Genomic DNA, 25,475 nt, shown 5'->3' with positions numbered 1-25,475 from the left:
CTCAGGACAGCAGGATACTTGGAGCTTTGTGGCCCTCCGTGTGGATGGCTGTGATCTAATGGCACTGCCCAGGTTCTTGGTCACTCTGGCACTAGTAGAGGGCGCATTTCAGAGAGTTGAAGCTTTCCTCTGCACTTTGCATCTGTGCTTGATTTGGAATAATGAAGAGCGGCTGAGGAGGATTGCTACTCCTTTGGTCTTTCAAGGCAGAGTGGCCCATGGATATGACCTGGCTGTTGCACGTATCCCCCATTTACAGGTGGTGGTGGGTGGGGTGAGCTAGAGGCCAGAGAGTAGCACGGCCCCTCAGGTCTTTGTGGGGTCTCTGTGCTGGTGAGTCGACTTAACAGACATACGCAAGGGACTGTTCCGGTTCCAGTCTAGCTCGCGTGCCTTGTGTAAAACTATGCAGGGGAAAGAAATGGGTTAATGTTGCAACAATCAAGTCAGAGGGCCTGACCCCAGCTAAGTGATGGCTGTGATATGTGCTGATTTTCCTTCCTTTAGGAGCCTGTCTGCAGTTGTAGGTAATTAAGAGCGCGTGGTCATGGAGAGGCCAGGGGGTTAGAGAGGATGTGCTGGCAGGGACGGAAGAGCCACGTGTCCTCTGACTTTCCTCTAGGCTGTAGGGCTTGGGTGGCTCATCATCAGCACAGGCATCCCCAGCCTGGGGTGTGGCCTGGGGAGGGATAGGATGGAGTCAGGAGAGGGCGGGCAGTGACTAGGCCATAGGCTGGAGCCTGGGGTGTCCTTGACCTACTCAGTGCAGCCAGGCCATCCTGCAGTTGGGCTCTTGGCTAGAGTGGACAGCAGAGATACTGGAGGTAGTGGCCAGATGACACCCCAGTCCCCACACACGTGCTCACATGTAGTTCCTCTGGGAAGTGGTGCAGCTGCTTGTTAATGTTCTTCATGTCCCAAATGCATTTTCCAGGTGAAGGGATTAGTCTTTGGCTGTGGGGTCTGTTCTTCCAGTGAAATCCCATTCACTCCCTGTGTAAAATGGGTCCAATGGTGGGAGTCTGTTCAGAGAAGGGTTGAAAGGGGTCAGAGCTGTGCTCACTTAAGCCTCCTCAGAACGGGGTGGCTTCCCTGAGCAGTGAGGCCGGAGACTCAAGAAAACCCGACAGCTGTGGGTTTCCTTGGAGGCAGTGTCCTCACCACACCTATTTCCATCCCCCTTGGTGCTGATGGGGATGTGGGCCGGGGTGTGGGTGATTGCATTCATGAGGTGGCCCACGCCAGCCCAGCAAGCCACTAGAAGCTGGCATTTGGGGGGAAGAGTTTCCCCTCGTGGAACCCCTTCCCAAATGGAACCCCTAGACTTGAATGAAGTCTGGTGGGAGGTAGGACCAGCGCTAATGTGATGACCAGGGGATAGCCTTCCGGGACTGCCACCTCCCCCGGCCTGGAGAGGTTGTTGGTTGAGGTATTCCGTAGCAGATAGCTGGAAAGGCCGTGGGCCTGAGCCTGCAGAAGGTGAGTTGGGTGATGCCTGTGGCTTGGGCATGTGACCTAGGTGACGTGATGAGCTGGGTCGCGGCCTATAGGCACCGGAACTGCGTTTTCTGTCCTGGCATTGAGCAGGTTGTTCTTAGAACCACTAGGAATAGTGAAAGACACCAGTCCCTTCCTGCCCCAGCTCTGTGACTTATCTTTATTAAAAACTACTTTGACTGCAGATACGGACTCAGAGGAAGATGAAGAATTCCTGAAGGACGAGTGGTCTGCCCAAGGCCCCTCCAGCTCCAAACTGACGTCCTCCCTCCTGTGTGGCATGGTGGCAAAGAACAGCAAGCCAGCTGGAGGCTCCAAGCTGACCAAGAGGGGCCTGGCGGCTGCCCGGACTCTGAAACCTAAGCCGGCTGCCAGCAGGAAGCAGCCGTTCTGTTTGCTGCTCCCAGAGGTCGAGGCCCGTTCCTCCTTCAGTGATTCTTCGGAGGACTCGTTTGACCAAGGTTACTAGCTCCAAACACAAAATACCTTCCGTGTTTTATAGACAGCGAGAGAGTGAGTGAGCGCGAGAGAGCGAGAGCGCGAGCGCTGGAGAGGATGGCCGCGGAGGCAGCCATCTTGGTTCTTGGCAGCGTAGCCTGCTTTATCAGCCTAAGTCTTTTTGTTTGTTTTTATTTGTACCTGTATCGTTGTGATGATATCATCGGCTAGCTCTTTTTGAGCTTTTTTATACGGACTGTTTGTAGTTTCCACCTTTCTCCACTCTCCCCCCTGCGCCCACCCCATTCCTCGCCCCTCTGCCCCTAGACCACAGGCCTGGGCTGGTTCTCCCTCGGCAGGCCCGCTCGAGGCCTCCCGAGGGGCGTCTTGTAACCGGAATTCTGTCGTGTGGGCGTGTGACTTGATGTTTGTACTGCGATTTTGGTAATACCAAGCTTTATTAAACATATCGAGTTCATTTTTAACTAAACCCGTGTGCCTCGTCTCTCTTGCTGTGTCCTTACCAGCGGTCAGGTTCCCGCTCCCTTCATTTTGTTCCTTCTCTCCCCTTTCCCCTTTCCCACCTCGGAAGGGGCAGAGATGGAATGATGCAGTCTGCCGCTTTTCTCTATTATTCAAATATCCCTGGTAGCTATTGGCATGCGTTTCATTTTTCAGGTTTAAAGTCAACTGCTTTCACCTCCAGCATCATCCTTTTTTTTGAAGCTGCTTGTTTGTCTTTTATTTTCTTAAAGCTCTGTTTTTAAGCAATGGCGTTTAAAAGATTTGCAGACACTTGTTTTCCGACACACATTACTGTCCCAAGGGCATGTAGACAGAACAGGGTCCAGAGCATTGGCTGTCCCCCAGCGGGCATGAGCCCGAGCACTCGGCTTTATCGCCGCCCAGAGGGTCACAGGCTGCTTTGCGTTCAGCTAAGTCCAGGGCCTCACTCACCTCCCTTAGGAAAAGGGGATGCGTCCAGAGTTTCCTGGAATAACCTGGCTCAGATACCTCTAATGGCAGAACTTCTGGGAGTCAGCGACGTCCCAGGGAGGTAGCCAGTGGGTCCTTAAATGTCTCCTTGCCCTGGTTTAGGGTTTGATTCGGGGGGACTTCCTTAGATCCCAGAGCCTGGGTAGCAGAGCACGGTGTCAGAGCCTCGACCCCAATGGCCCCTGAGCAAGGCCCGGAGGCAGGGTCAGAACGCTGCCCTCAGTGCCAGTGTGCCAGGCCTGGACTGCCTTCTGTCTCTGCCTTGCCATCTGGCTTGATCCAGTTTCCTTTTAGGTCCCCAGGAGATGGTGCAGCAGGGAGCCAGGTGCCCCTGGGTGGCCGTCTCCTGGGCTGCTGCCACACCTGAGCACATGTGCTCTGGGTCTCAAGCAGGCCGCAGATGTGCCAGTTGGCCTGTGTGTGACCCCTCCCCCAGCTCAGACCTCCCCGGAGGTCTTACTGGTTCACCATCGCCTCCCCCACCCCCCGCCTGGACCCCTGTGCCGCCTCCCACACACACCCTTTCCCTTCTTTCCTTAAAGCCAGGGTTTCAGCCACCAAGGTTTTGAGTCGTCCCACCCCAACACAATGCCCAGGTCTCTTTAGCAAGGGGCCAGGGGTCTTCAGACCAGGGCTGGCTGCAGCAGGGTTCAGAGCCCAGATAGTGGGATTGGAGGGGTGAAGGGTGGGGGCCCCACTGCACACAGGTCATTGGTCAGGTCTCAAAAGGGATATTTGGGTAATAGGGCCTTACTGACATCTGATACTAAACACCTAATTGGCTTGGCTTCTGGTATGTCTGCTTTCTCCTCCCAGCAGCTTGACCATACCTTCACCCTTGACCCCTACCCATGATGCTTTGAATGTCTGTTTTGGTCTCTTGCATTTGCTCTCACGCTGCACTCTGGACGCAAAGCGAAGGCTGGGAGTAGGGCAGACGGCGCAGCGGGTCACTGAGCTTGGGTCGGGCCTGGCTCGTTGCTCCGTAGGTAGGCAAACCTTTTCTCTCTGTCTCTCTGCACCTCCCTCCTCGGGGTTTGCCCCCATCGGCTATGGCAGCAGCAATCGCTTTGGCATTTACCGATTGGGTTTTGGAAGACCAAACTGAGGTACAACAGCCAACCCCACACACTGAGCCAAGAGTCTTTTTTAAATAAAAACGTTTTCCTCCATTTCCTTGGGTTTCTTTGTTGGCACTTTTCTTCCCCCGCCCTTGGCAAGCTCTGTGGCCTCAGGTGTAGACAACTCCAGAAAGACATTCTTGGTTCCGAGACCCGCCCTGTGCCCTGCCCCGCCCGCCCTGCAGATCCCAGCCTGGGCGTATGGCCATGGAGGCGGCAGGGTTGGCTGGTCAGATCAGGGTGGGAGATGGGGAGGGTCCTGGGGACCAAGATTGGCTTTTGCCTTCCAAACACTCTTCTGTCCCAGGGTGCTGGGATGGGGCTGCTGCTGGCTTTCTGGGCTCTGAAACCCTCCAGGCCTCCAGAAACCCAGAGTCAGCCCTCCCCTGCTAGCCTCTGCCAGTGGAGAATGCTCCCGGACGGGAGAGACTGGAGTTCTGGGGTCTCCACACCTGAGCAGCCCAGGAAGGCTGTCTCTCAGAGGGAGAGCTGGCCACACATCCAAGCCCACGTCCCCACCCCAGCCAGCCCGTCCCCTGCTCACCACCCTGCTCAAATTGGCCAACCCCAGGGAGGCCTGATGTGGGGGACCCAGGTGCTGTCAAAAGTCTGCCTACACTTAGCCTGCTTTGCCGCTGTGGCCCGCTGGGGCGGAGACAGAACCATGTGACGTCCGCAATGTGAATGATCGCAAGTGTGCACTGCCTGCCTGCTGCCTGCCTGCCCCGCCTCTGCATCCGCCTCATCCGTCGCTCGGAGCGGACTCGCTCCTTCTAACAAGCCTCCTCTCTCTGCCTCCTTCCTCTCTCGACTCCCTGAGGGGCTTCTTAAGCTCATGGCTGCCTCTCTCACTAAGGGGTAACTCAGCAGAACTCGGCCCCCTCTGATAAGTGGGTAGGCAAAGACCCTCTGACCCCACTGGCACCCTGGGGTCCCCTTTTTTTGGACTAGCTGCCCTCAAGCAAGCAGGTGACTTGGGGCATTGGCAGGAGAAAGTGGAGTTGGCCCCCATTCACCCCCTCTGGGCCCCCAAGGCTGCGCCTGCTCCCAGAAGGAGCAGGGAGAAGATGGCTCACCTCATTTCCCTCCTCTGGCCTCAGCCTTGCTTCATCCTGCCCGTGGCTCCCTCACTGTCCCAGCACTCAGGCCTTCGGGCTGTCCTCCCTGCCCCCCAGCCAGTGTCCCTGGCTGCTCCTTGGCCACGGCACTGCACGGGCCGAGTTTGCTGCTGCACACTTCTCTGCCCGCCTGCCCACTGGGGTTGGCCGGATGTGTCCCGGGAAGGTCAGAAGCAAGCTTGTACTGAGAGGAGGTCTCTTTGCGACGGAGGCCTCGGTTCACGTGCAGGGGGTGTTGCTCCCCACAGGCTTGCTGCTTGCTCCCACCCACTCCCACTCCCTCCTTGTCCCAGCGGCCTAAACTGAGCTCAGGACTGCAGCCCCCAGGCTTACAGGGCCAGGTACTGCGGAGAGCTACATCTCGACCAGAGCGACAGGCTAGGGGTTCTTTAGGCTTCTCTTTTCATTAGACTGGGACAGCACATCCAGCCAGTCCAGAGCTGGAGTCCTGCTCGGCTGCCTGGGCCCTCAACCTGCCTGGCCAGCGTCTTGCTGGTGCAGAGTGGGCTGACCGGCCTGCCGGCTCTTGCCAGCTTCCCACGGGGTAGCCAACGCATGACTCTCCGGCAGCGGGACTGTGTTTGTATTTGTAGGATAGGAAGACTGTTTCTGGTTGATCCCCTTTGCCTGCAAAGCACGCCTTCCTGCGTAGGTGTGATCCTGCTTGCATCTTCCCGTTAGCTGGCTGGGTGAGCTGGGAAGGTCGCCCTGAGCTGAAGATGAGAAGTAGACTCAGAGGCTTGCTGCAGGCTTCTCACATGAGGAGTTAACCGGCTGGGAGTTAACTTTAGACCTCAGAGCCTGCTTCAGGCTTCAACACAGGCATCTTCCCACCCCAGGGAGAAACCAAACTCCACTTTGTCCTGCCACCGGCCCTCAGCCTCCAGCTGACAAAGCTGCCCCCAGGGGCCTGTGCCTGGAGCCCCATACTGAGACCCCAGGACCCCCTTTCTCTCCCTTTCCTCACCTCTCCTCTCCTGCCTCCTTCCTCAGCCTTCATGTTGTACGTCGGGGCGTGTGTGTGCGTGAGACCATGGAGAGAGCCGTCTCCAGGCCTTGTCTGTGTGTCTGTCCCCACAACACAGGTGCATGTCAGTGTCCCCCTGAGAGAAACTCACTCTGATCCCCGCTGCCCACCTCTGGGCCATCCAGGATGCCCACTACTTGGGCTCGGTTTGATGGGGACGCTGGGCCATGGGTGGGTCTAGTGGGCTGGTCTGGATCCACCCCCGGCTGGTGAGGAGTTAACTGGAGCTGTGGCCACGCAGCCCGTCCAAGCTGGGGACTGGGGGCGGCCCACGCCCAGACCAAGACTCTGACTTGCCTCCTGTTTTCTGCACGCCAGATGAGAGCTCCGAGGAGGACGAGGAGGATGAGCTTGAGGAGGACGAGGACGAGGCTGGTGGCGGCTATAGGCTGGGGGCCCGAGAGCGGGCCCTGTCGCCAGGCCTGGAGGAGAGCGGGCTGGGCCTGCTGGCCCGCTTTGCAGCCAGTGCCCTCCCCAGCCCCACAGTGGGGCCGTCCCTGTCAGTGGTGCAGCTGGAGGCCAAGCAGAAGGCCAGGAAGAAGGAGGAGCGACAGAGCCTGATGGGTGAGTGCCAGCGGGTGGGCAGCTTGGGGTGGCTGTCTCTGTCTTGCCCTGCAGGGAGGAGCTGAGGCTGGGTCAGCTGGAGCAGAGTGGGGGCTGCTTGTGGCCAGCCCTGTTCTGAGGAGAGGGGTGCTGGCGATGTGGGCCCCGATTGCTGTCTGAGGCGTCTCCCAAGCTATGCAGAGTGGCCTTGATGTGGCCTGACCCACCTCTCCCGGTGACCCTGCCTGGCTGTTCTGGGAAGCAGAGAGGCTTCAGACCTGCATATTGGGGGGTCTGTGGGTGCCCAGTGGAAGCCCCTGACACAGTCTCTAGGGGGTCTGCCAACACCCAGGCTTAGCTATGAGAGAAGCGAGCCAGCGAAGCCTGCAGAGAGGATGCAGAGGTGTGGCTGATGGAGCAGGTGACCCGGGTTGAAGGAAGGGGCAGCTTTTCATAGTTGGGCCAGTAATGGGGCTTTCTTCAGTGAGTTTGGGGTCCAGGTGGGGCAGATTCGGCCTGGGACTGGGCCCCAGAGGAGGGTGCTTGGCCTTGTGCTGGCCACACTTTCTCCCTCCTTCCCTCGGGCCTCTGAGCCTCCCCTTGCAGCAGGGCCCAGCCCATCTGCACCTGGGCTCGGTTCTGGGCGCGTGCTGGTCTGAGCTCGCCTGGGCTCCGCAGGGACCTGTGCCTGGCTGCTTGGTTTCCGTACTGAACCCAGTGTCCTTTCCTGCGCCTCCTGCCCGCAGAGGGCCCCCCGGCGGGGAAATGAGCGTGGTACTGTCTTCCCCCCAGGCTCCCGGCTGCTCCTGGCTCGGCTCCACAGGCTCCAGGACGCTGGTGCTGACCTGGGGCTCCACCTGTGGTCAGCCAGGCCCTGCCTGCCCCTCCCTCCGCGGCCTCCCTCCCGCTCACCCCCATCCTACCGCTGTTCCAAGCAGCCCCAGCTTCTGAGGCTCGGCCCCAGCCTCGCCTGCTCTCAGTGCCCAGATGCAGCTGGAGGGCTTTCTCTCCAAGCTCAGATTTGACCAGGCCTCTGTCCCTGACCCTCGGTTCCACCTGCCCGACTTGCCCTTAGCATCATCCTGCCCCCGGCCCTCAGGGAAGTAGCGTCCTAGGGCCTTGAGCCTTTTGCCCCTAGCTACGAGCATCCATTTCATCCATCATGCTACGGAATGTGTCAGCAGGGTCCAGCTTCTTCTCTTGTCATACTTCGGCGTCTGAAGGCGTAGGAGTGTTTCCTTTTTCACTGCCAGGACAGATAATTTGTTCCCTTTCTCTCCATTTCTTGATCAGCCTGTCTAGAGGTTAGCACTTCATTGATTTCTGCCCTTTGTTAACCTCCTTCCTTCAACAGCTCTGGGTATAATTTGCAACCAGTTCCTATTAAGGTACAAGTTTAGGTCCTTAATTTGGGACCTTCTTTTCTTCCAGAGGCTTTTAAAGCTTACGCCTCTGTAAACATGGCTTTAGTTGCATCACCTATTTTATATGTTGTCTTATTTTCATTATCACTCAACGAAAAAAATTTTTTAAAGACTTATTTATGCACACAGAACTGGGGTACAGGTCAGTTATTTATGCATATAGAACTGGGGTACAGGTCAGAGATGCGGGGTTGATGAGAGGGTTCACCAGAGACAGAGTGGGGAGCAGAACAGGCAGGTCGACGAAGTACACTGCTGAGGGGAGCAGCGGGCCGGTCAGGAGAGGTCTGCTGGTCATGTGGTCGCTTGCCAGGGCAGGGATCGAACTCATGCGGAAGTGGCTTTAGCTTCTCAGTGCTGCGCTTTAACCCGCTGCGCCACCAGGGAGGGCCCTAAAACTTAAAATATTTTTAACTGAGGACCCTCCCTGGTAGCGCAGCGGATTAAAGCGCAGCACTAAGAAGCTAAAGCCACTTCCGCATGAGTTCGATCCCCGCCTGCCCCAGAGGTGACCACATGGTGCCACAGACCTCTCCTGACCCGCCCGCTGCTCCCCTCAGCAGTGTACTTCGTGGATCTGCCTGTTTTGCTCCCCACTCTGTCTCTGGTGAAGCCTCTCGCCGCCCCTGAGCCTCTGGCCTGTACCCCAGTTCTGTATGCACAAATAAATAAATCTTTAAAAAAAATTTTTAAGTTTTATTGTGATTCTTTGATCCAGTGATTCTTCCGAGAGTTATTTGTTGTCCAGATATTGGTGGGGGTGGCCTGGTTACTCTCACTGATTTGCACGTTCACTCCATTTTGGCCAGAGGACATACCCTGCATAATTGTAATCTTTTTAAACTTTTTATTTTTATTTTTTTTTAGTTTTTAAACATTCTCTAAACACGTAAAAAAAAATGCATTCTGATATTGTTAGGTGCCATGTTCTCTAAATCAGCAAGTTCTTTTTTTTTTTTTAAAGATTTGTTTGTTTATGCTTACAAGAACAAGAACTAGGGTACAGGCCAGAGGTGTCAGGGCTACAGGCCAGAGGTGTCTGGACTGAGGAGTGAGAGAATTCACCAGATTCAGAGTGGGAAAGAGAACAGGCAGATGAACATAGGTACAGGGAGAGACCGGAGAGGTCTGCTTCCCCTGTGGGTAGCTCTCTGGCCAGGGATCAAATTCCTGCTGTAGTGACTGAGGTTAGCTTCACTGTGCTGCGACTTAACCCCTGCACTACCAGGAAGGAACTAAATCACTTAGTTCTGTAAGTCAAGCCAGTGTGGTAGGAAGTGTTAAGGTCTGATGGTGTAAACTCTGCCAGCTTTTGGTCTAGTCTAGGAGAGGTGGGTGTTAAAATCTGCAACTGTGATTGCGGAACCCGCTTTCCTCTCTTTTCTTTTATTCTGCCAGTGTTTGCTTCATGTATTTGAAGTTCTGTTATTGGGCATCTACTTTATGATTGCCACATTTTCCTCTTGAGCTGAAGCTTTTATTATGAAGTGTTCATTACTATCTTATAATGCATTTTGTTTTGAAATCTAATAGTCTTTCTAGCTTTCTTATGTGTACTGTTTATAAGATTTTGATTGATACTTTCCACGTCCATTTACTCTCATTTCACTTTTGCCTTTAATTTCAAGTGAGTGTCTTGTAGACAGCTTATAATTGGGTACTTACTTTTTTATCCCTTTGAAACCCTTTTGAAACTGTCTTTTCGGCAGAGACTTTATCTTTTAATAGTTAATGTAATTGTTGATATGGTTGGATTTGAAGTTTCCTTTTCTTTTTTAAAACAGTAACAGCTTTGTTGAGATGTCATTCACATAGTATAAAGTTCACCATTTTAAAGTGTATGTAGTTTTGCTGTGTTCACAATTATGCAACCATCACCACTATTGAAGTCAGAACATTCTTAACATCTGTAAAATTAACCCCACTCCCATTCCCCTCAATCCCTAGATAACTTCTGTTTTCTGTTTGGATTTTTCTGTTCTGGACTACTCATATAAATGAAATACAGTATGTGATCTTTGTGTTTGCTTCTTCAATTTAATATGATTGTTTAAAGGTTCATCTATGTTGTGGCACTTAGTGCTTTTTTGGATAGTTTTTATTTTTAGAGATTCACAGCAAAATTGACAGGAAAGTAAGAGATTTCTCATGTAACAATTGCCTCCCACACTTATAGCCTCTCTCAATATCAGCATCTCCCACAGAGCGGACACTTATTATTACTGATGAACATACATTGACGTATAAGAACCACTCAGATTCCATCGTTTACTTTTGGGTTCTTCTCAAAGGTGTGCTTTCCCTGGGCTTGGCCAATGTTCAGAGGCATGTACCTACCATTACAATAGTATACAGAGAGGTTTCACTGCTAAAATCCCTGTGTTGCACCTGTTCATCTGCCAAAGAAAACCACGGATACTTTCCTTGTCTCCATAGTTTGTTTTCTAATAATGGAATCATGTATTTAGAACTGGACTCATGTCACACATAGCCTTTCCAAATTGCCCTCTTTTACTTAACAGTATACACTTAAGGTTCCTTCATGTCTTTTCATGGCTTTGTTGCTAATGCATTTCTGTTTAGTGCTGAATTAAATATTCCCTTGTCTGGGTGGGCCAGCTCATTTACCACCCACCATTCAAGGATATCTAGGGCATATTGGTGACATACCGGTTTTGACAATTTTGACTAAAGCTGCTATAAACATCTATGGACAAGTTTTTGTGTGAACATAGTTTTCAACTCCTGGATAAGTACTAAGGAGTACAGTCGCTGGATCATGTAAGAGTATTTTTATTTCTTTCATCAAAGTATTGTACTTTTCGCTCATGTAGTTGTTATATATTTTGCTCATATATTTTGTTATATACTTAAGCACTTAATTTTGGGAGTTGCTGATATACATGCCATTGTGGTTTAAATTTTAAATATTACTTACTTATTGCTGGTATATAGAAAAGTAATGTGCTTTCTGTATTAACCTTGTATCTGAAACCTTTTTATAACTGCATCTTAGGAGTTTTTGTCATTTTATTTGGATTTTCTGCATAGATAATCATGCATTTATGAAGGAAGAGATTTATTTCTTCCTTCTCAATCACTACATCTTTGCCTTCTTATTTTGGTCTTTACTGCATTAGTGAGGGCTTCCAGTATGGTGTGGGAAAGCAGTGGTGAGAAGGGACATCTATGGCCTTGTTCCTGACCTGTGGGAAAACTTCTGGCTTCTTATCCCTAATGGTGATATTTGTAGGGTTTTTGTAGATATTCCTCATCATGTTGAGAAAGTTCCTGTCCATTCCTAGTTCACTGAGAATTTTTATCGGGAATGGATGTTGGATTTTGTCAGATGCTTTTTCTGCATCTATGTGATTTAGCTTTTGTTGGGTATGTTGTGTTGTGTAATACAGTTAATGTATTGCAGCCTTGCATATCTGGTCATGGTATGTGATTCTTTTCATACATTGTTGGATTTGATCTGCTGGTACTTTGTTGAGGATTTTTGTGGGGCTGTTCATGAGAGAGACTCTTCCTCTTCCGTAGTTTTTTGTAATATCTTTGTGTTGTCTTGGTGTTAGGAGAATGTAGGTCTCACAGCATGGATTAGGGAGCACAGGATGGATTAGGGAGCACCAATTCTTCAGTATTTGGTTCGCCCATCTGGGCCTGGTGCTTTCTGTTATAGAGGGTTAATTATGAATTCAATATCCTTAATAAATATAGGTTCCTTGTATTTCCATCTGGATTTTAAGGATCAGTTTGTCGGTTTCTACAAAACAAAACAAAAACTGATTCCTAAAAGGTTATTTGATACTTTTAAAGAAAAGCTTTTATTGCAGTAACATTGGTTTAAAACGATGCATGTGATTTAGGAATGTAGGCGCACGCTTCAGATGTGTGTTTCCACACCACACCCACCTCCAGAGCACTCATGTATCCTCCGTTGCAGTCACAGAGCCCTTCCTCCCCTTGATCCTCCACCCGAGCCCCCTTTCCCTCGCTCCCCCTTCCCCTCCGTAGCTCAGCTCCAATTCTGGTTTGTTGGCTTAGTTTTGCTTTGTGTAAGACCTTTGTTTCTCGGCTTTGTGTATCTACATAGGAGTGATGTCTTTGGGATTTGCCTTTTTCTTTTGAACTGATTTCACTTAGCATGATCCCTTCTAGTTCTATCCATGTTCCAAATGGCAAGATTACATCTTTTTTTATAGCTGAATATTCCACTGTATTGTGGACAGTTTTGAGATCTTCACGATGTAAGCATCTCGATCACTGAAGATAGGATGTCTTCCTTTCCTAGTTATTTGGGTCCTCAGTTTTTTCCTAAAAATGTTGGACAGTTTTCACTATATGGTGTCTTGTACTTCTTTTGTTAAATTTATTCTTAAGTATTCTTTTTGATGCTGTGCTATGTGGAATTTTTAAAATTTTTGTAGTGTTCACTGCTAGTGTAGAAATGCAGTTAATTTTGTATATTAATTGTGTATTGTACAGCTTTGCTGTTCACACTTATGTTCTAATAGTAGATTCCTTGGGACTTTTCTAGCTCTAAGTCATGTCAGCCACAGTAGAGATGGTTTTACTTCTGGCTTTCCGTGTGTGTGCTGTTATTCCTTTTCTTGCCTAATTTCCCTGGTTAGCAGTGGTAAGAACAGACCTTAGGGGAAAGCGTTTAGTCCTTCACATTACGTGTGACATTAGCTGTAGAGTTTTCATGGCTGTCCTTTTTCAGGTTGTGGAAGTTTCCTTCTACTTCAGTTTTTGAGTGACTTTATCATGAAGTGGTATTAGATTTTGTCAGTTACTTTTTCTGTGTCTGTGGAGGTGTCGATGTTGTTTTTATCTTTTATTGCTGTGGTGTTACACCGATTTTATTTTTGTTGAACTGACCTTGCATTCTGGGTTAAATATCACTTGGTTGCTTGGTCATGGCATATAATCTTTTTATTATATATTTTTGGATTATGTTCACATTTATTTCTACGTGTTACGCCTTCCAGATAGATTGACCATCTTATCATTTTTAAGTGACCCTCTTCGTCTCTAGTAGAAATCTTTGCTTTAAAATCTATTTGTCTAGCAGTAGTATAGTCATGTTAGTTTCCTTCGGTTACCACTTGTGTAGTCCATCTTTTTTCTCTCTGACTCTCAGTCTTTCTGTTGTTGTTCCTCTGTTCCTCCTCTCATGCTTTATTGCTGTTATGAGGAGGAGGCAGGAGCACAGGTTGTGGGTGGGAGTCATGGCCACTTGTCCTTTCCCCCGCTCCAGTATTGTCTCGCAGTGAGGCCTTGGAAAATTCTTCTCTTTCAGGACTCCATGCTTGTTCACGCTGCGGTATCCTTACACAGACGGCTTCCTCTCTCCCAGATACCATTCACGCTACCTCTTGGTCTCATAAATGTTTATCCTCTGATCTGATCTCACTCAGGTGTCTGACTTTTCCAAGCTATTGCCCCCATCCGCCCACTCTCCATACCCCCTCCCAGCCAATACACCTGCACGGTTTTATCTATCTGTGGGGTTTCTGGTAGCTTTCTAGAAGGGGACTGTGGTCAGGTGGTTATCATTCCATCCTACTCAAAAACAGAACAACCCAGCTTACATTTTATGGCCTGCAGCCTAGGCAGCCACAAAAGCCCCCAGCCGTCTCCCTGTGCAGCATGAAGTCTCTTAACAAAGCATTCGTGAGCTCATTGGCTTTGCCTGTGGCTTCTTCCCAGGGAGTGCGCTTCCCTTCTCCAACTCCGTCCCTGCTCCCGAGGCTGCGTCTACGGGGGCAGCAGGCCTCCCACAGGAGGCCTGCAGCTGCCCAGGGGACAGTAGACCTGGGTTTCAGCCCCGGCTTCTTGGCTCATGTGCTGTGGGGGCCGGGGCAAGTCCTTCTTTGGGGGCTAATCCAGGGACCGTTACAGGATGTTCCGCCCCCGTCCTGGGCAGAGACACACTGAAGCTCTCACCCAGGAAGGAACGTCATCACCCAGTGTAGATGTGAGGTGGAGCAGGACAGACAGACTGACACGGACTGGACCCCTGTAATGTGATAGGTGATAGGTGTTCTGGAGGTGCCCCAGGCTGCAGAGGGGTCCTCAGAGGAAGGACGACTCCGTTTCCAGGCGGAGCTCAGGGGAGAGATGGTGTTCCAGACAGTGGGTCCAGGAGAACCAAAGGCCTGGAGGTTTGAGAGGCTGGAGATCAGCAGGTGCGGGGTCAGCCCTGGTGGCCCCGTAGCCAGGGACATTCTCTGAAGAGCCCTGGGCCCTGAACTGGGCATCGGGGTGGGCGCAGTACTGCCCTCCCGTCAGAGGAGCTGGACCTTGGCTCAGAGGCAGCAGGCCTCCGAGGGTGACAGGCGGGGCCGGGCGCGGTGGGCTGGTGAGGCCCAGTCTCTAGAGAGGGACCTTCCAGCCTGAGAAGCACCAGCAGGAGGCGGCTTCAGGCGGGCTTTCCAGTGGACTTCCCCATCTGCTCCCCGCAGGGTGGTTGTCCCTGCAGGTGAGGGGCCCGCCAGGCTGCCTGCCCTGGCGCCCAGGGCCCCCAGGGGCAAACAGGAGGCACTGAGGAAGCCCAAAGAGGCCCAGGCAGGAACCTGAACTTTCCCAGATGCCACTCTAGGTGTAAATGGTGGGGGAGTGTGGGCAGCCAAGGGGGGTTGGCAACAGGAGAGGGGCCGGACAGCACCTGCCACTCACAGGTGTGTGGCCTGGTGAGTCCCCTTCTCTGGATCTCAGGCTCCTCTCTGGGTTCAGGGAGAAAGCTCCCGTCGGCTGTGAGGTCCTCGGGGAAGAATGGGTCTGGTGGTCACAGCTCTGGGTGGTGGGAAGTGGGCTCCGGGAGCAGCTGTCGACAGCCCCCTCCTTTGCCCCTATCCAGGCACAGAGTTTGAGTTCACCGATTCCGACAGCGAGTTCAAGGTTCGGAAGCGGTCGCCGGCCGGCCTGCTCCGGCCTAAGAAGGGGCTGGGGGAGCCCGGCCCCGCTCTGGCTGTGCCTGCACCCGGCGCTCGGGGCCCGGGCCCCAGCAGCCCTGAGAAGGTGAAGCTGGCAGCAGAGAAGGGGCGCAAGGCCCGCAAACTGCGGGGCCCCAAGGAGCCGGGCTTTGAGGCTGGACCTGAGGCCAGCGACGACGACCTGTGGACTCGGAGGCGCAGCGAGCGCATCTTCCTGCACGACGCCTCGGCCGCTGTCCCGGCGCCCAGCAGCACCACGCCAGCGGCCGCCAAGCCCAGCCGCTGCGGCAGGGGTGGCCCGCTGAGCCCACGCAAGGACACCGGCCGCACCAGGGACAGGAAGGACCCTCGGAAGGTAGGGGCGCCACGCAGGGGTGCAGACGGCCAGGACGGGTCCGGGCCCCTCCTCCTGGCCGCGGGGTGGCCCGGAGTCCCGCCAGGCCGCGCCTCCCCCCCACTCCGGGGCCCTGGGCCGCTGCAGGACAGCAACACTGAAGTGCAGCCCGCGACGCGTCCCGGGGGCTCCGGCGTGGCCTGCCTGCGCTCACTGAGCAGTGATGGTGGGCGCGGTCTCCGGGCTCCGTGGGAACCGTGTGCACAAGTGTTGGTGGCTTGTGGGGTGACAGTCGCCGGCGCCCAGGTCCCCTTGTGGCTTGTGGCTTCCACTCACACCTGAAGGAAAACCTCATTTCCTCAGAGGTTAGTTAGTGAACATAGAGATGGGCGTTCTTTTTCCCTTCCAAACTCCCAGACTTCCCAAATCCTCCGGCGTGGGCTCCTCTCTGATCCTTTCGAGTCGGCTGCTGGGAAGCTCACGGTCTTTGGCTTCCCTCGTAGCCGGTTCTTGACCCTAGTCCCTGGCTCACGTGACCAGCCTGGGCCCCCAGTGGAGGACCAACCCTGAAACCACACTGACTTTCTAGAGAAAGTCACCCGAAAGGATGACGCACGTTGATTTCCTGGTGACGGGACGGCGGGGAAGAGACTGCGTCCGTGTCAGCCACGTGCACTGTGACTTGCGCTCACCTCTTGTTTCCTCATGGCTCAAGCCACCTCGGGTTTTTGTAGGCCTTGGAGAGAAGGTGTTGGAATAATGAACAATAATAATGATGCTGCTGCAGCAACCCAGGGTGGGGTCCAGACCTGCTCCAACCACTTTACACACATGTGTGGTTTACTGATACAGGAAAATTTGTTTCCTCCACTCTCAACATTTCAGACACTGCTGCTCGGAACGTGCAGATCCGACAGGTGAAGGGTTCAGCCCCACAAGGCTGCCCCCCTGGCCCTCTCCAGATGCCAGTCACGAGCACCAGGGCTCCCAAAGACTCCGTCCACCGGCTGTAAATCAGGGGCCCCCACAGCTCTTCCCAGGTTCAATCATTTACCAAATGACTCAGGAGGCAGGGAAGTGCTTGTTATATATAACTCAGGGGCAGCCAGGTGGAAGAGGCATGTTGTGGGGTGCCATGTGTGCAGAGCTCCCATGCCCTCTGGTCTCACCCTCCCCCACACCTGAGTGTTCCACCTCACACCCCTTGAGCCCTGTTTCAGGGGTCTTTCTAGAGGCTTTATGCAGGGATGATCTGTCACGGCAAGCTCAGCCCACAGCCCCTTTGGGAGACTGGCCCTTGGGATGAAATTTTCAGTCATGGCTTTATCTTCCCAGTGACCACCCTCCATGCCAGCTATCTAGGGGCCCACCAAGAGCCACCTCATTAGAACAGAGGATATTCCCATCACCCAGAAAGTTCCAAGGCGTTTTGGAGCTCCCTGTCAGGATCTCACATTATTTATCTCCTATTACATTGTTGGGTTGTTCATAACCATTTGAGGCAGGCCGCTCATTTTACCTGCACTGTGTAGGTGCCTGGCGTCTGCCCACAGTCGCCACGCTAGTGACCATCAGGGCTGAGCCTTGAACACTAAGAGTCCAGCACTGGGACTGGCCCTTAACCACTGGGCCACCTGCTTCTTTGTGCCTTTGCTCAAGTGGCCCCTCGTGGTAACCCCTCACTCTATGCTTTGGGGAGGGAGGACTAGGGTCTCGCCCCACCCCAGGACTGACGACCCAGTGGGACTGGAAAGGAACAGGTTAATTGTTGGCCAGGACCAAGTCCCATGGCCCCAGGACCAGCCTCCGCTCACAGTTCTCGAGCTGCCTGCCTTCAGACTCGGCACTTCTTACACGATGCTGCGAGCTTTTTTTTTTTTAAAAAAGATTTATTTATTTATTCATATGGAACTGGGGTACAGGCTAGAGATGTGGAGGGTGAGAGGATTCATCAGAGATAGAGTGGGGAGCACAACAGGCCGACTGACAAAGTACACTGCTGAGGGAAAGTACACTGCTGTGTGGAGCAGCGGGCGGGTCAGGAGAGGTCTGCTGCGCCATGTGGTCACCCTGGGGTGGGGATCGAACTCATGTGGAAGTGGCTTTAGCTTCTTAGTGCTGTGCTTTAACCCGCTGTGCCACCAGGGCGGGCTCATGTTATTTGAACATGTTTTAAAATCACGATCTCTACGTGGCTGGCCGGCTGGCTGTCCGTGACTGTCGGTGACTCGGGTGAAGATGCCATTTTACTGGGTAGCGAGCACAGTGGTGAGCCCCTGTCTTCCGGACGCTGCACGTGCACACTGGGAGTTCTCCTTCAGCTGTGTCTGTATTTACTTAGCGGGTCTCAGAAATGGACTTTCTGGCCAAGAGGCTAGGGGCAAGTATCCATTGTCATCTGCTTACACCAGCAGTATAGAAGATAAAGAGCGATCTTAAGGTCCACTCCCATCTTAACGTCCACTCCGGGGTGACCCTTTTTGCTGTCCTTGCTTTTCCATCCCCTGTGCACACAGCTGCAGATGCCCCCGAGATGAGCTATTTAATAAGTCGGGGTAGAGGAGAGGAAATTGTGTTAAACGTCCCTTCCACCCCCTAGATGCCCTCTGATTTCAGTGGACAGGATTGAGACGCCGTCAGTACGTGTATTTCTTATTCTTCCTGAAACGGGGCCTGACCCGCGCACACGGTCCCCGTTTTCTCCTGCCTGGCGTGGTCGAGGCCATTTGCTGGAGCGCCACTCGTGATGTGGAAGCTGTGCTTTTGCAGTTGTCTTGGCAACACTGGCCCGTGTCATCCTTTTCTGTTTTAATGTTTCACCTCCGCTGGTCCCTGGACTTGGCCAGGTTGCTTCAGGAATGTGTTTCTGAAAAAGCCTGGCCTTAGTAGCACCCCAGTCCCCGGGCCCGCTCCCCTCACCGCTGGGTCTGGCCTTCCCACTGAGTCCCCGCCCCAGGACGGGCCCTCAGGGCCGAGCGCTGGGCCTCCGGGCGGGCAGCTAGGTCGTTTCCAGTCACTAGCCCTGATGGATGAAGCCCATCACGGCGCCTGCGCCCTCGGCTTCCGGCCCACCACCGGGGGCGACTTTGGGGTGCGTGGCGAGGCGCTCGCTGCCCGGCAACTAGACGGGAAGGCGGGCAACGTAGACGATCCAGGAGCCTCTACGGCGGCAGCTCAGGGCCGTGAAGGCCCCCCAGGACCGTGCGTGAGGAATTCAGCGGCACTGCTGTTCCTTGGTGGCTTCGTCAAGAAGAGTGAAAAAATGGGGGCAGCCTGCATCTGCAGCACGGGTGGGGGTGCTGGGTAGGCGGTGTGGTTCTCCCACACAGGGCACCTTGGGCAGCTGACAAGAATGAAGAATGAGGTTGTTTCTGTGTGTCTCAGAGGTGCTGGGGGGAGTCACAAGATGGAACTTTGGGTAAATCCCCAACTGTGTTTACAAAAAGTACTGTGTGCCGGCACGGATGGCTTACGTGGCCGAGTGCACCCGTGGACAGCTGCGCGTGGCGCTGTTACCTGTGCAGCTATAGCAGAGGAACACGCAGTGCAGACACTACAGTCTCGTCTTCGCAAGTAGTTTGTAGTCGTCCTAACACTGACGTAATAGCGGCTGCAAAACGTGACCTGGGACGGGCACTCAGAGACGGAGGATAAGAATTGGGGGTGGGGGTAGGCCGAGGGGGGCAGGGCCAGCCTGGAGCAGAGTGCCCTGGTCAGCTCCGGCTCTGGGGGCGGGGGTGGAGTTGTGTCCCACTGAGGACGGTGAGTGGCGGGGGACGGCCTGCCCTGACCCCTGTCCCGCTTCCTCCCCCAGAAGAAGAAGGGGAAGGAGGTGGGATCCGGGGCCGTGCTGCCGCCCCGCGTTCCTGCCCTGCCCCCCGAGGCCCGGACCGCACACACCAGCTCCCCAGCCACGACTGCCAAGAGGGGCAAGACCAGGGCCAAAGGGAAGGAGGTGAAGAAGGAGGTGAGGCCCGCGTGCCCAGAGTTGGGCCCCGCGGGGTCCCCACGGCTGGGGGAGTGTCTCTGCTCCGTCGGCAGATGGGGCCGCACCCCTGGCTGGGTTGCTTTCCCTCCGTGTCACCGTGGCATTTCGTCCCCCTCTGGCCTCTGGGGTGAGTCCCGCTGGGACCCCCACCACGCACATGGCAGATTCCATTGCTACCTGACCGTGACCCCAGGTTTCCAGGGAGGATCCCCAGATGGGCAGGACTCATGCCATGAGCTGAGCTGTTGGTCTGCCATGATCTGTCCCCAGAACCGGGGGAAGGGGGGCGCTGTGAGCAAGCTGATGGAGAGCATGGCTGCTGAGGAGGACTTTGAACCCAACCAGGACTCGAGCTTCTCCGAGGACGAGCACCTGCCCCGCGGTGGGGCCGTGGAGCGGCCCCTGACTCCGGGTGAGTAGCCACGGTGCTGTCGGGCCGGCCTGGGAGGGTCCCTTTGCACCGTGGCCAGAGATGGGCGGGGGCTAAGCTGGCATAGGGGGGTGGGGGTGAGGGGCAGGCCACAGCACTGCTGCATCAGAGGCCCCGAGGTTGGGGGGACGGCGGTGCCTGAGGAACCTAGGAGAAGGCCGCTCTGGCTGCGGCTCAGTGACCATGGGGGTGGGGGGCATCCGGGGTGGGGGGCAGAGCCGACCCTGCAGGCCTGGGCGGCTTTGGCAGGCATCTGGTCCTCGCCCGATGGAAGACTGAGCGGTGCCCGGTGGTGCGGGGCGGTTAGTAAGGCTAGGTGGAGTGGGCTCTCCGGGCGCTGGGCCTGGGTGGAGGCTGTACAGGGCTCCGTGGGCACCTCGGGGCTGCAGGGCGGGCTGTGGGCCCGAGCCTGGGGGTGGCAGCGGGGTGGGCAGGGGGTGCTGTGACAGGTGGGGGGTGCCTGCACAGAGACACAGAGGGGACCGGGCAGATGGCATGCTGGACTTTGATGACTGGGGCGCTAGAGGACACCTCAGGGCAGTGAGGGCTGGTGGGCGCTTGAATCTGGGGTCTGGACCACAGAGGAGACTGAGGATGCGACCCAGGTGGGTGGAGCGGAGGGCTGCTCTCACGGGTGGGCCGCTCTGTGCGTCAGTGCTGGGCGGCTGTGGTCCTGAAGCAGCACGGGCCTCGGTGTCTGCAGGGCGGGCCGGGCCCCTCCGCTGGGCTCGCTCCTGGGCCCGGCGACGGCTGGGTGTTCACCAATGCAGGGGCCCTCGCGCCTGGACCAGCCTCCGTTCAGTCGCACTTAGTCTCCTCTGCCCTTGGGTCATGGTCAGAGCAACTCCCGTGCCCGAGGTCGAGGTGGGGCGGCCACTCTGCCCCTGGGGGGCTCTGGCGGGATGTGGGTGCAGGCAGATGAAGAGCTGCACTGGCTGTCCTGGGTCTCCCGAGGGTGCATAGTGCCGGGGAAGGGTAGGCAGGCTGCAGCGGAATTGAGAGAGGGATGGGGGTCCTTCCTGGAAGGGGTGGGCCGGGGTGTTGGTGGGGGTGGTCTGGGTCTGACTAAGAGATGCGGGGCAGTGAGTGCTGGCAGCCCTGCCAAAGTTTGGACCCGGAGATTGGTTCCACCAGAGCAAGCAGCAGTCCAGGGGGAGGAAAAGCTGACAGTAAGGTCTGGGGGCTTGAGGAGGCAGCAGTGGGGGCTGACAGCCCAGAGCCCCGGGCCTGGGCTCGAGGTCATGCTCTCGGCCCAAGGGAGGGCTTCGGGCAGGCTGTCCTCCCCGGTTCATACCTCCGGAGCTGCCTACGGTCCGGGTGGGGAGCGGCTGGACGGGGCACACGCTCCTCGCTCGCAGGCTCACCAGTAGCCCAGGGCGCCTCTTCTCCCAGGGGCAGCTGAGGGCCAGTGGCAGGCCTGGGGCCAGGGAGCTGTGGGCAGGGAGGGTCTGGCCGCCCCTGGCTCCAGCCCCGCCTCACTGGCCACTCTTGCAGCTCCACGCTCCTGCATCATCGACAAGGACGAGCTGAAGGACGGCCTGCGTGTGCTCATCCCCATGGACGACAAGCTGCTGTACGCTGGGCACGTGCAGACAGTCCACTCGCCAGACATGTGAGTGGGCCGCGTGGGCCTGCAGGGGACCCGGAGACCCTCGCCCAGCCCTGCATCGGGGCGGCCGTGCTGGGCCTCTGTGGCTGGTTGCTGTACTTCTCTGAGCTGGGGATCCCCCCAGATGGTGCCTGCCTTGGGGGGCAGACTCAGAGGACCCCTGGAGGACAGTCCTCTGCGGGCGGGTGGGCAGCGGGCCCCTGCGGGCGTGGCTGGGCCAAGGTGGCAGGGCTCAACGAGAAGGGACAGGGGAGAGCGTGCTGGCCCCTCTTGGGTCTGCAACACCTGGTTGAGGAAACACACCTGGAAGTGAGGAGACATTACCCCAAGTTCATAGGGCGAGTTTGTATGGCTCGTATGTCACATAGCAATGGTCTGGGAGCACGCGCCGGTGCTGCCAGGTCCTGAGTCCCAGACGGGGTCCCCTGGGGAGGGCCCCCCCCCCGCCACCTCACGGCACACCTGCCCCGCCTTGCAGATACCGGGTGGTGGTGGAAGGTGAGCGTGGGAATCGACCCCACATCTACTGCCTGGAACAGCTGCTGCAGGAGGCGGTGAGTGGGGAGGCCGTCCTCTGGGAAGAGGGGTTCAGGGGCTGCGTGGGCAGCCGTGTTCCCATCGCTCTGTTCTTGCCTTTCCAGATCATCGACGTGAGGCCGGCCTCCACGCGCTTCTTGCCGCAGGGGACCAGGATTGCAGCCTACTGGAGCCAGCAGTACCGCTGCCTCTACCCCGGCACCGTGGTCCGAGGTCAGCAGGCCCCCCCCGCCCCCCGCCTCCTGTGTCCTCGCAGGCCGGGTGGTTCCCTGCTGCCCCCAGGCCCCACGTTAACTGGCCTAAGCGTGAAGAATTAATTGTACCGGCTCGGACTGCTTCACACTTAGCGGGCTGTGGGTGGCGGCCCAGGCTCTGCGGGCCCCGTGGGCGCGGGCCTCACATCGGCCCCTGGGGGCTCAGAGCGCTGCCCAGGCTGGCGTCCAGCCAGGCCACCTGGTTTGCTCTGACCCCCACGGCTGAGGGTTGGATCGCCGGATGCGGCCAGTGTTTGCTTTTGAAGCCGAGGCGCCAGGTGGGCTTCCTGGTTTTGCACGTGTGCTGAGAGGGTGGCAAGGTGGCTTCCCCGGGAAAGCGGGGGCGATGTCAGCAAGGGAGAGTGGGAAGGGGGCGGACAGAAACGACAGGCTCTCCAGAAAGCCGCCTGGACGGCCACAAAGTGGCCGATACCCAAGGCGACCCCTTAGCTTTTGCAAAACCAGCACATGATCACGATGGTAAAAAATGTTCTCTTTGTTTCATGGCTACATTACCTTTTCTTGAAATCCCTCCAAGGACTTTGTGTTTTCACATTAGGCTTCTCTCCTCCCTGTCCTCCTGAGTTTCCTGGTCTCTGCTTTTGTGTCTCGCTCGTCCCCTTCCCTCTCTGCTCTGTGCTGACCTCCGTTCGCCGTCGGCCTAGTCTCCGGTTGCCCTTAGTGGGGACCCAGTGCGGGTGTTGGGTTGGGGGCTCCAGACGCCACCTCTCCCGGCAGCCAGTCCGACTTCCCTGACTGCCTTCAGGGCCTTCAGGCCTGGCTGGGGTTGGGGTTACCAGTCAGTGTGTGTAGTCCTCCCTTTACTGCCCCAGTGTCCTTCGGGGTCTCCCCAGGCAGCTCCCGGCTCCTTGGCCTGCCCAGGGCCGGAGCCCCCTGAACCTCTTCCTAGAGGTGTCGGGCGCCTGTGGGACCCGGGCCTCTGCAGGGCTTCCTCGTTCTTGTGGCGTGACCCCCTCCAGGCACCCGACTGAGCGAGAGCCAGGACCAAGCCGCTGCCCGTTGCCCATGGAGGTGCCGCCCGTGGGCACCCTCCTGCGCCACGTTCTCACCCCTGCGCTCCCTCTGTCCCTCTGTCATCTTCCCCGTCTTGTTTCGGGGGGAACTATGGCGTGAGTGGCGCGGGCCAGTGTCCCCAGAGTCATGCACTCGGCCAGAGGGGAGCTCACGGCCCTCCCTGCCTCCCCTCGCAGGGCTGCTGGGCCTAGAGGACGACGGGGACCTCATCACCGTGGAGTTCGACGATGGGGACACAGGGCGGATTCCCCTCTCGCACATCCGCCTGCTGCCTCCCGACTACAAGATCCAGTGTGAGTCGCGGACTTGCTGCCCCTCACCGCCCCCCAGGCCCGGCTGGGCCCCCGCACAGACGCCCTGGGCCCGGCTCTGCACTGGCCACTGTCTGCCATTGGACCCCCGGGGCACGGGGAGGGCAGCAGTGAGCGGGGCTCCTGGGGGTCTCCAGCCTCGGGGTCTGGGGCCCACGGGGAGCCCGCCAGGCAGCCCCGCGGGGCGAAGCCGGGAAGCGTGCTGGCAGGGCACGCGCCGGGTGGCCACGGAGCCGTGACTCAGTCCCCCCCCGGCATGTCCGTGACTTCCCCTTGACTGGCCCGGAGGAGGAGAGGACCTGTCCAGGCCCGTGACTCGTTCAGGGCTGATCCAGGACCCCTGGGACCTTCTGGTGTTCCTGTGTCCAGGCCTCCGGGGTTTCAAGCGGCTTCCAGTGGGCCATAAAGTGACAGGAGCCAGCCTCTGTCATCAGCCCCACAGTTCATCCTCTCAGGGATCCCTGAGCTGCCAGGGGGCGCCTCCCTCCAGGCGCCGTCGGGCTCCTCTCCGTGACCGACAGTCCGGCCTCCCCTGAGCTGCCCCCGTTCTGCCCCGCAGGTGCTGAGCCGTCCCCGGCGCTTCTGGTGCCCAGCGCCAAGCGCCGCAGCCGGAAGACCAGCAAGGACGCCGCGGAGGGCAAAGACGGAGGTGCCCCGGGGCCAGAAGAGCCGGGCGCCAAGGCGCGAGGACGCGGGCGCAAGCCCAGCGCCAAGGCCAAGGCGGGTACGTCGGCCAGAGTCCCCCCGGGGACCCTACACCCCAGGGCTGTTGTGACCCTCGGGCAGATCAGGACACTGAGGCTCAGGGAGGCACGCTGGCCTGTCACTCCCCCGGGCATGCCCCCCCGGGGCCAGAGAGCGTGCTTGGGCCGGGAGCTCGGGCCGCCGCCTGTCACCGTGACGGTGATCCCGGCCACTGGTCTCGGGGCCCGGAGGGGGCTGGTGAGCCGGGTTTGGATCGGGGGCTGTGACTCCGGGGCCCCCGGCCTCATGTGTGTTCTCCTGGTCTCTTCTAGACAGAGCTGCTGTCCTGGAGGAGGGGGGCTCAGCAGCTGAGGTTCCTAGCACCCCATTACCTCTGGAGCCAATCAGCACCCCAAGCTCCAAGAAGAGCCCCCCAGAATCCGTGGACAAGCGGGCCAAAGCTCCCAAAACTCGCCCTGCACCCCCACAGCCCAGCGCAGTGCCGTCCACCTTTGCCAGCTGCCCGGGTCCTGAGTCCTTCGGGGAGCTGCCGGCCCCCTCTGCAGCCCTGGCCCCAGCCCCGCTCGTCACCATGCCCATCACCATACCGGCCACCCGCCCCAAGCCCAAGAAGGCCCGGGCTGCTGAGGAGTCGGCCGCCAAGGGGGCCCGGCGGCCAGGCGAGGAGGCCGAGCTGCTGGTCAAGCTGGACCACGAGGGTGTGACGTCACCCAAGAGCAAGAAGGCCAAAGAGGCCCTGCTGCTGCGCGAGGACCCCGGGGCGGGCGGCTGGCAGGAGCCCAAGGGCCTCCTGGGTCTGGGCGGCTACCCGTCGGCCGTGGGCAGCGGTGAGCCCAAGGCGGCCCGGCCCAAGGCCGGCGAGGGCGACCTGGCCCAGGAGCCCGGGGTCGGGCTCGCGTTCGAGGACTCGGGGAACCCCAAGAGCCCGGACAAGGGCCAGGCTGAGCAGGACGGGGCCGAGGAGTCAGAGAGCAGCAGCAGCGGCGGCAGCAGCAGCGACAGCGGCAGCAGCAGCAGCAGCTCGGAGACGGAGGGGGAGGAGGAGGCCCAGGGCGGCGGGGGCCGGAACTGCAGCGCGTCCAGCTCCAGGGCCTCGTCCTCGTCCTCGTCCTCGTCCTCCTCGTCCTCGTCCTCGTCCTCCTCGTCCTCGTCGTCCTCGTCGTC

General features: G+C 57.0%; 1 protein-coding gene across 1 annotated transcript in view; it reads left to right on the top strand.

The window, feature by feature from the left end:
* TNRC18 (trinucleotide repeat containing 18) overlaps positions 1 to 25,475 on the top strand; it is a 76,179-nt gene that overhangs the window by 45,759 nt on the left and 4,945 nt on the right. The window contains exons 17-27 of the mRNA XM_012731632.1: positions 1,683 to 1,958; positions 6,516 to 6,761; positions 15,033 to 15,463; positions 19,257 to 19,409; positions 19,701 to 19,842; positions 21,355 to 21,472; positions 21,948 to 22,023; positions 22,111 to 22,219; positions 23,472 to 23,588; positions 24,166 to 24,330; positions 24,623 to 25,473. Of these exons, the coding sequence (XP_012587086.1) occupies positions 1,683 to 1,958; positions 6,516 to 6,761; positions 15,033 to 15,463; positions 19,257 to 19,409; positions 19,701 to 19,842; positions 21,355 to 21,472; positions 21,948 to 22,023; positions 22,111 to 22,219; positions 23,472 to 23,588; positions 24,166 to 24,330; positions 24,623 to 25,473 (2,684 nt within the window). The remainder of the gene's footprint in view (positions 1 to 1,682; positions 1,959 to 6,515; positions 6,762 to 15,032; positions 15,464 to 19,256; positions 19,410 to 19,700; positions 19,843 to 21,354; positions 21,473 to 21,947; positions 22,024 to 22,110; positions 22,220 to 23,471; positions 23,589 to 24,165; positions 24,331 to 24,622; positions 25,474 to 25,475) is intronic.

This window comes from Condylura cristata, unplaced genomic scaffold (genome assembly GCF_000260355.1).
Source record: "Condylura cristata isolate star-nosed mole 26May11 unplaced genomic scaffold, ConCri1.0 scaffold00032, whole genome shotgun sequence".
NCBI classification, from domain to species: Eukaryota; Metazoa; Chordata; class Mammalia; order Eulipotyphla; family Talpidae; genus Condylura; species Condylura cristata.
This window is presented reverse-complemented; position numbering and strand designations above follow the sequence as displayed.